At 29.1% G+C, this 12,936-nt stretch overlaps 1 protein-coding gene across 7 annotated transcripts in view; it reads left to right on the top strand.

The window, feature by feature from the left end:
- The window catches only part of S6kII (Ribosomal protein S6 kinase II), an 86,221-nt gene that overhangs the window by 18,192 nt on the left and 55,093 nt on the right, over positions 1 to 12,936 (top strand). For 2 of the 7 annotated variants that reach the window (XM_085814170.1, XM_085814168.1), the window contains 3 exons: positions 963 to 1,016; positions 6,655 to 6,795; positions 11,338 to 11,419. In XM_085814170.1, coding sequence (XP_085670296.1) covers positions 963 to 1,016; positions 6,655 to 6,795; positions 11,338 to 11,419 — 277 coding nt within the window. Of the gene's footprint in view, positions 1 to 962; positions 1,017 to 1,408; positions 1,487 to 2,260; positions 2,418 to 6,651; positions 6,796 to 11,337; positions 11,420 to 12,936 lie in introns of those variants that run through there. The other 5 variants (XM_085814169.1, XM_085814167.1, XM_085814173.1 and 2 more) reach the window with 4 other exon arrangements.

The following is a 12,936-nucleotide window of genomic DNA, read 5'->3' on the forward strand; positions in this document are numbered from 1 at the left end:
AGACATTTTCTCTTTGGTTTTTATTGCTTTCTTTCTTGTAGAGCAGGGATTCTAACCAGTACTCTACAGTAATCCAGAAGATTTCTTCATGAATTATATTTTGTACAAGCCATTCATATTTGCCAAAATTTAATTTTTAATTCATTTTTTCTTAAATTTCTTAGAAGTCTTCTCATATTTTGATTACTTTTATTACAGTTTTCCTTGACAGGTAACATTTGACTGTTACTTCCTTTTTTTATTTACTTGTGTTTTAATTAAGTTATTTAAATGATATGTTTCCTTCCTAAAATGCAGCATATTTTTGCTACATGAAGGAAAACACGCCTCATTGCTATTTGCCTTGAAATTCATTTTCTTTTAAAATGTTTTTGGATTTTGCCTTAATTTAAGGTATGCTTTCTTTCTGTAAATTGTTTTGTTATTTAATCTAATGACAGGCGGGGAGAAATTTTGTTGCATTTTAAGTAAAAGAATTTATTTAAAGCTAATGATTTGTGTGATTCACATGTCAGAGTGCATTCAGAAAGTTGTTTTTATACATAAAATTTTCTAAATTAAACTTAATTAATATTAAGCAATTATTTTTTAGATGGTAAAATTTTAAATAAAAATATGGTAAATAGGTAAATTTTTATTTTGTAACATTATTTATTAATTTACCTTATATCAATTCTACTAATGATAGAAATTTCATTTTCTGCATCATTTATAAATTAAACATGCTTTTTTAAAATTGTGTATTTTTATACTGTATTTTTTATGAATTTCTTTTGAATTGCTTATTTTAATGTAATATCTGGATGTAGCTATTTGTAATTCCTTTTATCATCAGTTAAAACCTCAGTGTTAATCTGCAGCATTTCCTGCAGTCAGTGTTATCTGTGTTGATATTTATTTTAGGCTGATAAAGAATAGTATCTTTGATTTTTCATGGCTTCATGATCTTATTGTTATTGCAGACTGCTCAGGCAGAAAATATGGCAGCAGAGGAAACATTTGAGGATGCCCCTCAAGTAAGTAACTTCAGTTAATAGTGCTTATAATATTTTCTTTTTTATTATTTACTTTCTTTAAATGTGTCAAGTAGAAAGGTTTTGAATGCTGTTAATTTTTTTTTAAACTATAATTTTTCTGCTATATTTTTGTACTGTATTTTAAAATACTGAGTAGTTATTTTTAAAGGGACGCAGCACAATTTGAACCTTCCCCTTTTTCTTCTGCATTTTCAAATTTTTATTAAAAATTATGCTCGTATTATATTTATACAGGAAATTATAATCAGAACTTGAAAAGAAAATTATTAAACTGCATATTTAAATAAAAATAAAATTATTAAAAAAATTTCATTAAAAAATTACTGCTCTATTTTAAAACTTTAATATTTTTGCTCCAAATGTTTTTTCAGCATTTCTTGAGATATATCCAGGGGTGATTGTAATCTGGATATTGCTGAAAGTCTGCATTTCTAAAGGCTACTTTTAAGGTACAAATCTCTGTCATAAAACTACATTCTGCCGAACCCGCTTGCATGCAATAGCACACAAAAGGATTCGTGTAGCGCCTCATTAGTAGACGGCATGTGCTAATAGCTAATAAAGTATAATGGCCGCTCTGAAAACTTCTGAATCAGATGTTAAATATAAACAAAACATTAAGAATTTCCCAAAATAATCGATTACACAAATTTTAATTAAAACTAAGTGAAATTGCAGTTGCTTAATAAGTACAGAAAAAGATGCTTAAATTTCAAAATGAAAAAAACTTCAAAATAAATATAAAAATCTTTTTTATGTAAAGGCTGGATTTGCACTAGAAGTTGTGAAATACAATAATTATGTGACTTCTTGACCACAACATTCTTAAAATTGCTGTTGCTCTTAGTATCTCTATATTTATGTTTAATTCTAAAGTATCCAGTAAATGTTAATTCTAAGGCAGCCAATAAATATATAGATATAAGAGCAACTGCAGTTTTGAGTGTTGTGTTCAAGAAGTCATATAATTATTTTATTTCATGCTTTTTAGTGCAAATCAAGCTAATAAAATTTTTAGATTTAAAAAAAAATTATATTTTATTTACTTTCTCAAATCCTGTAATTCCAGATGTGGAAAATAAAGAATCTGTAATCAGTAAATCTGTAAAATCAAAATCTTTTTCAAATTTTGATTTACAGCAAATCTATCACTCAATGATTACATAAATTTAAAGGTTTCAGACTATATTAAATTCAGTGAATGGTCAAACTTTTTATTTAAGCCAGAGCTGGGACAAAGAGGAGCCAAGTGAGACACTTGCGTCAAGTCGTCAGCTAGAAGCACCAAATGGGCAATGAAAAATTAAAAAAAAAATTACGATCGTTAATTTTCAGCTTTGAAAAGATCAACAAGCACTGTTATAAGACACCGTTTGCAAAGTAACAAAATTTTATTAACATCATTTGTTATAATTTTTAAATATTATATTCATGCTTGATATATCTTTCATTCTCTGTCCTATGTTAAATATTAAGAAACGAAATATTATTATCATTGTTTGCAATGATTTAAATTCTTGATATTGCCTTCATTTTTGTTACTATATGGTCATTTGCCTGAATTTTTTTGTTGTAGCTGTCTTCTTCCAATATGAAAAATAAGTGGGGTTCTATAGTTCATGTCTTATTTTGAATGGTTTTAATGGTTTGATCTTTTTACTTCCTTATTCAAAATAAAAAGGAAGTATTATAATTGTGAAAAATTTTAGGTGTCATATTTCAGCAGAAATGCCCATTTTGACAGTTATCGAACCCCACACAGACGATTTTTTTTTTTTTTTTTTTTTTTTTGCGCAACATCTATACATATGGACAGAAATGAAGGACTTTTATCCAAAGTGATTTTTAAAATGGATTTAAAATGAATACAGAAGGGATTTTTTTCGTGACATCTGTACGCATGTATGTATCTTGCATAACTCTAAAACTATTAGTTGTAGAACATGAAATTTTGTATAAGGGACTGCTATAACAGTTGTGCATTTGTTTTTTATTGCGATTGGCAGTACCAAAGGTGTGTGTATAAATATATATAATTTATATACACTACCCCTTTATCTGGCCTTTCTTTTTACAATCATTGGCTTAGTCACACACTTCTAGTTACAGAAGTGTTTTAAATGATGAAATTAACTGTGATATTTAATTTCAGACTTTGCAGTTTTTGATGTCATTTTTAACTTCCTTGAGGGATTGGGTAATTAAGTTAAAATAATTTGGGAAAACAAATTTAAATGAAGTGCAACAAAAATACAGAAGTGTTTAAATGACGAAAATATTCATGTATTGGCAGTGTGAGATTTAAAAAAAAATCACTTTTGGGCAAATAATGAAATCTAACTTTTAATGCGGTCTCATGGTTCCTATATGTATATTTAGGAAAGTTTTATGCTCTTTATGAAAAAATAAAAATATAAAAAAACTTGACTTTGGTAGGGCAAAAATTGACTAGTGTATTTGATTTCAAAATTTGCAAATTTTGATGCCATTTTCAACTTGCTTTGAGGGATCGATTTATTAAGCTAGAATAATTCGAGGAAATAAGTTTGAATGAAGTGCTGCCAAAAATGTGTATAATTTAACTGGCCATAGGAAGTTGGTGTGTTGAGTTCAGATTTTTTTATTTTGAAAGCAGATTATTTATCATGTTAAAACTTATAATGCGGTAATTAATGGTTAAAGTTGTAATGCAGTTTTCAGAAGTTTTATATGAATAATGCTGAAATCAGAGAAAGACAAACCAGCTGTCTTAGTGAATAGTGCCAGAAAAACTGTATTGATATATTGAGATTCTTATGTGATTTTAAATATATAAATAAAATAAACATAATATATATTTTCATTTGCTTACACAAAAAAATGTGATGTTAAGTAATGTAATTGTATCATGAGAAATATTGTCTTTCATGTAATGACAGTATTTAGCATTGCTTTATTTATTGACATGGATACAGGGTAATTTTGAAAATATTCATTTGGAAATTTGAAAATTATGTAGAGTTATTATGATTATCAGAAAACCTTTGCAGAATTTTGAAGTAGTTCAGTTACATTCCTAAATTAATATTAGTTTTTCATTTAAGATTTATAAAATATATACATTTTGCCCCACAAAGTACAAAACAATTGACATCTGAGTATGCATACAAATTTTAAAATGTATAATTATGTAATAGCATGATAAATATGAAATTGAAAATTGGGAATTATTTACTTAAAACGAATAATAATAATAATATGGGAAATAGAGACTAAAATTAGTGCATTTTGCTTAATTGGGTCAGGAAAATGAACATTCAGAAACTCCTAATAAGTCAAAGGATTAAAAAAATCCAAGAGCAAAATTTGTGTTTTCAAAGCAAAATGGGGAGACAAGGTAAGAAAAATTCACTTTTGTATTATTTGATTTTAATACCTATAATTATTATATTTGAATGTTGTAGTATTACACGTGTATTATATGAAAAGAGCCATTTTGCAATTACATAAAGTTGGTTGTTATTGTTTGTATTTAGTTGTATTATAGCAGATTTAAAAGTGTAAAATGCTTTTATTGTAAATTTTTCTAGAGGAAGTATTTTTTTAACATTAGATAATTTTACTAGGGAAAACTGAAAAAAGTCATGTTGTACTGTACTAGGAATGACGTATCATGGGCATAAATATGCATTTGATATTAATGCATAAATATTTTACCCACTGAGTTGGTAATAAACATCCTTGCCACTTCAGGTTTTTGATATGTTATTATTTCATAGTGAATTATTCAGAACAATCCGTAATACTATCACCATGTATTTTCATTGTTTTTAGAGTATGTATAATATCCAAATCTTCTACATTCGGAGTCATTCTCTCTCTGTCTCTCTCTCTCTCTCTCTTTTTTTTTTTTTTTTTTTTTTTTGTAAGTTGCATGAAAGAATAAAAAAATTGTATCTTTTTTAAGGAAATGGTAGCAGTTTTTTTTTTTTTCCCCAAAACTTATTTCTTGATGCAAGTGACTAAAGTTGATTGCGTTCAATTATGCAACTAGATCAATTATGCAACTTGTCTTTCTTGGAATAAGAGGTTAAAGTCTTTCTAAAAAAGCTTCTTAAAATGACTGGCTGAAGTTAATTTTTTAAAAAAAAAAGTTTGTAGGATTCTCCACTGTGTATTTTTAAGTTGCAGTTGAAAGTGAAGAACCTTAAGAACTAGTAAGCGAATAATCGCATGAGTTCATGAGATAGAAAACAATAAGTAAGAGGGTGAAATAACCCTTTATTATTCCAACTAAAGTTTAACAAAATTCCGTCTTGGAGTTGTACAATAAAGCTGACACTTGGGCTTGAACTTAAGAGGCTAAGAATTAAACTAAACTAATCTTAACTAAAGAGATATAGCCGAAGCTGTCAAAATTCTAACAGAGTTGGCCCCTTAATGCTAATTGACTGCAAAGCTATCAAGGGCCTAAAGTATGGCCGAGTATAGTAGTAGCTTATGAGATGCCTAAAAAGGTGGACACGTGCAGCCAGAATATCTGGTATCTCTCTAAGACTGTAGAACTTCACGGTTAAATACCGCTCTTCCTCATTAGCATTCAGACATGATTCTAAAACTACATTCTGGCCGGATGTAGTAAGTTGAAATTAAGAATTGATAGGAAAGGAAGTTTAACTCAGAAATTAACTGTTAATAAAATTAATATAATTCGTACAAGTGTTTAGCTTTTTCTTCACTTGAGGGAGGAGCGTGTTATATAAAACATATGGCTACAGTTTATAGACTCTTGCAAATATTAATTCAAACTGATTTTTCAGATTACTGATAAAAAAAGAGTTTTTTTCTCATTAAAAAAAGAATAGGAATTTTTTAGAAGTTTATTAAAGTAGAATTAGATGAAGTGTTTTGGTTATTATAAATACAAGTAACAATAGTGTTCAAATCTTAGATCTTTAAATTAGGCCAGTACCAAATCCTTATGTCTTTTCTAATTCTGAGTTTTCTTCTCAAGGGACAGTTAAAAGAAGATAATGATAATTGCCTTAGTTTTGCATCCAAAATTGTACATAATCTCTCTTTCTCTCTCTCTCTCTCTCTTTTTTTTTTTTTTTTTTCAGCTTTTGGAAAACTTTATGTGGATTCTTAGTTATGTTATAATTTGCTTTAAAGGTGTAGTGGCTTTCAACATTAAGATTAGCTTTCATGGTGCAGTTCATAATTTTTATAAAGCTGCAGCTTTTATAATAGCAATTCATCATTTTAGCAATGTTCTAAAATATTTATGGCCCCAGGTATTTGGAATTAAAGATATTCAGTATGTACAATTAAAAGGGGAGAAAAGGTTTCTTAAAAGCTTAGAGATTTTTCTGAAGTCAAAAGTTTAGTTAGTGTTAAGAAGTTTTACTTCTTGAATATTCTAGTAAAATTATAGTTTGGTGAGAGATTTTATGCTTTGTTTATGTCATAAGGCTATTGATATATCATCTTCTGATTCATGACCTTTGTGTTTGGATTCCTCATAAGAAATTATGAAAAAAAAATTATAATTTCACACTGAAAATTTGCTATTCATTTGATATTAATTAATTACTTCTGAGCTTGTGCTATTTATGCATTTGTTTTATTTTTGCAGCAGACTGAAGACATGGATACAAATGAGGTAGTAGAAGGTTTACATGAAATAGAATTAACTAACATAACTAAAGAAGGCTATCCTAAAGGAGCACCAGACCAGTTCAAATTATTACAAGTCCTTGGTCAAGGATCTTTTGGGAAGGTCTATAAAATATTTTAAGCATGGCATTTGTATCAAATTTTCTAGTTTATATTCTTCATGTGCTGTTAAATCATTTAATAAATAGGAAATTTATTAATATTTATTGATGCCTTTTGATTTTACAAAAGTGTAAATTAATTTTGCATTTTTCTTGCTGATTTATGATTATAATTTGATTGAAAATACATAACACTTTTTTAAAGCAAACTTCTAATTTTAATTTTGCAAAATCCCCATTATTCTTCATTTTAGTTTGATTATTTCTCCTTTCTGTCCTAAGCATATTAATTGTTTATAACTGTCCTAAGCACAGTAACTGTTTTTTTATGGTCTAAATGGCATTATTTGAAAATTAATCTGTTTCATGTCATCTTAAGTAATATGCAGCAATGCATATTATATTATATATATATTTTTTATCCAGTCCTTCTATTCAGAACCGAAACTTTACCCTCTCTTACACTTTATTGAACGCATAGTCAATTTTGCTTTGCTTGCAGCGTGCTAGGATGCTGTCACTTACCTCGCTGTCTATCATCATAAAATAATCTAATGTCTTAAGATGTAAATTTGAAAGAATGCTATGAAGAGATTGGGTGCACATTGCACTCATGATGATGTGTGAGTAAGAATATGTGTGTGTCTCAAGAATTAGTTGTCCAGTAATAAATTATGTGAATCTATGACTGTAAGTATCATCATTTTATCTTTGCAATAAACCACCTCTAGTCCATTATAGCTACCTCTAACAAATCTATTTAGCTAAGCAATGGAATCTGAAAAGAGTTAATCTGAAAATAGTAAAACGTGATATCATTGGCACATTGTCAAAACCATGAATCTGAATTTTTTGGTGATTTCACATGTAATTTTTACACTATTCTAAATGTCAAATTCCAGAACTGTACAGACAGACAGATGACTTATTGACCTGTCTATCTCATAATAAGCAGTATATGCAAAATCAAATGAAAGTTTTAAATTAATCTTTTTATTAGCTTGTCAGTCTGACAGTTAAACAAGTTATGCAATACCAAAAATATATTGAACAGCTGCTATTTGTAGGAAAACATAGGACAAATGTTCCAATCAAATATAAATATTAAATTCAAAATAATAAATATCTCAATAAGCTGTGGCTTGACCCCAGCATTTCATAAAGCAACTGTAGCTAGCAAAGCTAAAGCTGACAATCAACTCAGTAACAGGAAAAGTTGGCAGAGTAACCTGTCACCAATACTTACTAAAGGCTCACTCTCAAATTCAAAAACTCTGTGCTTAAATGCCTTGGCTAATCCTAGTGGGAGTGGATGCAACCTGGTGGGAGTGGACTAAAGTTTAATAAACACAAAATTAATAAGATGATTGAGTTAATTGACATGAAAACCTACAACATACATGTATTTTCTGTATTATTTTATTTTTATTATTTTATGATTTGCTAAAAGGGATGCATGATGAATATATGAGAATTGTTGCATAGAAATTATTTTTCAGTCTTTCTGTAAAACAAGTGCTTTTAACTTGTCTTTTTTGAAATGAAAGTCTTTGGAAATAGCACTGACAATATATTTCCATCTTATTATTCTTTGACTGTAAATTATAATTAAAATTTTTTATGCTTTAGTTTGGTCTTCCAATAATATTCAGTAAAACAATCTAGCGATGAAGTAACATCAGTTTGGCTAATTGTATTTTAACTTAAATAGGTTGTCAGGGTTCGTACGGTCCTTAAAAGTCCTTAATTTTTTCAAAAATGATTTTTGGTCCTTAATTTTGGTCAAAATGAATAAACGGTCCTTAATTTTCTCATTTGACATTTCTTATCATTTCTAATGATTGCCATTCTAAGTGTGAATTGCGATTTCTCATGAACATGGAATTAAAATTACACAGCTCTTAACCAATCTGTTGGCGGATTTGCGTTGCAAACGATAAAAAACAGTTAGCTACCCTAGGATGAAAGTATTGAGTATCTGATTGGCTATTTACCCAGTCTTTCGAAACAGATGTTATCTATAAATTTAGGCAGATTGTGATGAAAGCGTGAAGCCGGAAGTTCTTTAAGAGGCAAAAGTGATGATGAAGGTTCTCAAGGAAAAAAAAAAAGGGGGGGGATTCTGAAACTATTTGCCCAAAATTAGAACAATCCCAACCTGGAAGGCCACAACCCCTCCGACGCCAATAGGAACGAGATGCCTGGAAAGTGCATTTCCAATAAACTGTGGCTTCATCAAGCTGACTACAAAGACTGGATATTGATGGATGACAATCCTTATAAAGCTAAATGTGGTCTTTGTCTGAAACAAATTGAAATTTCTAGAATGGGAGAGTCAGCGCTGAAAATTCACATGAAAGCTAAGTTTCGTTTTATCATTTTAATTTGTTTTTACACGGTTTTGCTTACCTTAATTTCTGTGTTTGTTTGAATTAAGCCATAAATTAATTTTTGATCACTTTCTACGGAGTTTATTTATTTATTTATTTTTTGCACATATATGTATGGGATATCGGGATTATGAGTTTATTTCTGCAGAGGGTCTGTTATCGATTTCGCGGGAAATCTGTTGGCTCCATTTCGATTTTAGGTCGTCAAGGGCAAATTCGGTAACACTAGCCAAAAAAAAGTGAAGTTCGGAATTACGTTTTGAAGCTTCATTAGACAATTAAGTATTTGGTTTAATCCTATGCGCAAGGTATCCGTTGCATAAGGGATTTGGCTACTTTTGGTGACTTTATGATGAGCATTAAATGGGACATATACGATGAGTAGTTAAATGGGTCATTTTGGTGTTGGCGATAATTTTCAAAATTCATTGAATTCATTTCAAAAAAATTCATTGAAAGCCATCTCAAATATTTTGGAGGCAACTAAGGATAAAACATTTCTTATAAAATTAAATTATTTTTCTCTCTCTGTCAAAAATATTATTGCCTTTCCTTGAATATTATAATAACTTGAATATTTCCTTAAATATTATAATTTAAGCGATAAACCACTTATTCCCTTTTTTGCTGAAGATATCTTAAAACTTGTAAATGACTGCTTTTAGCACTTTAAAATTTTGAAACTAGAATATTCAAAAATAACTAAAGCAGAAAATCTTTATAAATTTAATTTAATTATCCAAATTGTTATAATGATAAAAGTAAAGTTTATTTGAGCAGTTAATGAATGAAAATTGCCGCAAGAAGGACATTTCACAAGCTGCAAGTTTTGCATTGAAACAAAGTCAACAATGTGTCTTAACAATGGTACAACACTTAATGGCTAAATGTCCCATAAATTATTCTCTTATTCGAAATGTATCTTGTATAGACCCACAGTTGATGGCTAAAAGTCCAGAAAAAGCCCAGAACAAAATGAAAATAGTTCTAACGGTATTAACGCGGAATAAATGTGTTTTACAAGATAATTGTGATGAAATTCTGCTGCAGTTTGGAGAGATTCTAGACAAAGTAGTTAAGACAAATTTACATGAATTTTCTACTTTTGATCCTCAAAATCTATCTCTTGACAAATTTCTCACTTCTTATTTTCATGATTTTCACTATTCTAAAGTATGGAAAATAGTGAAAATGATTCTTATCTTGTCACATGGACAGGCCTCTGTGGAAAGTGGCTTCTCTGTAAATAAAGCAATTGAAATTGAAAATTTAAGTGACTCATCATACATTTCTCAATGCACAGTATTTGATTACATAAAAAGAAATGAGATCAGCAGCAGCTTCGATAGATGCTTTTAGCAGATGAAGCCGAGACCAGCAGGAACATTGATTTGTTTATCAAAGCAAATGAACGTAGAAGAATAGTTAAAGAAAGGGAAATAGACATAAATAAATTAGATGTTAAAATATCTGAAAAAAAAATCAGATTTTAAAAAAGTATAAATGTTTTGTATCTTTTATTGTATAGTTTATGATTCTAGTATCTTTCAAAAAACCAAAGAAATAAATTGTATGTTTACAAATCTGTTATTTTATTCTGCAAAATATTCTTACATTGCAATTGTAATAGTAGTTGACTGTGTTTAAATAAATATCAAATAAATTAAATAATAATCATGTAAATCTCTAAAATATCTGTGGCTGTTATTAGTGTAAAATACACTTATACATGTTTTTTAAGAAATTATGTTCTTAATTTAATGTTATCTACTTCATAACTTGTAGGGAGTTAGTTTAATTTTTAAAATTGTTTTATGTTAAGTATTAAATTGAATTTAATAATAGTGCATAATACACACTTCTGTTAGTTTCACAAATGGATAAATGCGTTATTCTATTTGTTATTTTTTTTTTGTTTGTTTTGTTTGTTTGCTGATAGGTCCTTAATTTTTTCTTTGATAGTCCTTAAAAGTCCTTAATTTTCATGTAAGGAAATGTGTACGAACCCTGGTTGTTGATTTCTCTACATATTATGCTTTTTCATAATTATTTCTTTTTATTTGCATCAATGTTTATTTATTTTGTTAATGTTTTCATAATATTTTTTTCAGTATATTTGTCTTATAAAGTAACATTGTATCTAATTCCTCCCAGGTCTTTTTAGTAAAGAAAATAGTAGGACCTGATTCAGGTAGTTTATATGCCATGAAAGTTTTAAAGAAAGCAACATTGAAAGGTAAGATAATCATCTATTTATCTATCTAAGTGTATTTTCAAGAAGAGTGTTTTGTTTGCATATTCTTAAGGAACAGAATATTTATTTCTTTTGAATTTATCTTTTCTCATGGCATATACTGTGATTATTTTTGGTAGTAATGTGGGGAAGGGGTATAATTTAAATCTCTATAAAATTATACTCCGTTCCTATATTAATGTCAGGGTCTAAATTAAGTGATTGTTAATGTATGTTGAATTTATAGAAAAGTCTGTATGTATCCTTTTTATATCATAATGAATGCTCCTAAATTGTATGCATTGTTTCTAGTGAAGTGGGCATGTTTGAATGAAAATATTATGCCATGTTTAAATGGAACATTTGAGATGTTATAAAATTTAGCCCTGCAGCTAAGGCTGAAGAAAATAGTAATTACAAAATTTCATAGTATCGTCTAATTACTATGAAGGGCATTCTGAAATCCACTAATGTGCAATAATTTCTTGTTACATTACAAGTAAATGTTAATTGATAAGACAATGCATTTCATGCATTTCTTTGATATGGTTATAAGAGAATTTTTGATATTATAGATGATATTTTTTACATATATGATGAATACCAAGCTTATGTGAAATTTCCTACCTGCATTGAATTGTAAACCACCCTTTTCTTTGTGTTTTGTTTTAAAATTGTAAAAGTGCATCCCATAGCTTCTGGAGCTTTAAATCAATATTGCAATTTTTTTGGTAAGTGTAATCATAATGCTAGGTGTATTACCAGCATTTTCTGTCCTTTCTGCATTCGGGTGAAAAATTATTTACAACATAACCCACTGCAAAAGATGAACCACTACCTGAAAAAGATGAGTTGCATAGTATTATACATTTGATTTACTGATTTACCAGGCCTATAGATTTGGGTATTTGAGTGATGATACCAGAAACTGTGCCCTCAGATTTGCCTTTTGCTATGCCATGTTTGAGTGTAAAGATGAAAAGTGGCATATGTTTGTCTGCATCTTAACACATGTCAAAAATTTTGAACAGGAAGTGACAGAACTATCACCTTATGTGACACCATCGCTATGTATGTCACTGTCACATATGCGACACTCACTGTATATGATGGTCTGTAAAAGTATTTGTCAAAACTATGCAATATGCAGCTGATTTCTGTATTCAGTGATGTGCTGATTGATATTTTGATTAGCCCTGATTGATATTTTGCCCTAATTGGTACTTTGATTAATAACATTAGTTGGCTACAAGTTCAAAATCCCAGAGAAAACTTTGATGTTTCTAAGTGTATAATTTGTGAGCGGCATGGGGGCTTAGTATTCAAATACTGGCAAGCTAAAATTTCACATGAGAGGTTTGGCTGTAGGGGAAGAGGAGTGTTATACCTTTGGATCTGACTCCTGGGGCATTCTTCATCAATATTGGAATAGAGCTGTAGTTAGTATGGTAGGACAGTATCTGTAAAACTGTTTGCAAAGGTATAGTGCCTCCCCATTTTTTCCTGTTCTGTCCTGTATT

This window comes from Stegodyphus dumicola, chromosome 3 (genome assembly GCF_044657685.1).
Source record: "Stegodyphus dumicola isolate Sdum_Otavi_A_Nest chromosome 3, ASM4465768v1".
Lineage (NCBI taxonomy): Eukaryota > Metazoa > Arthropoda > Arachnida > Araneae > Eresidae > Stegodyphus > Stegodyphus dumicola.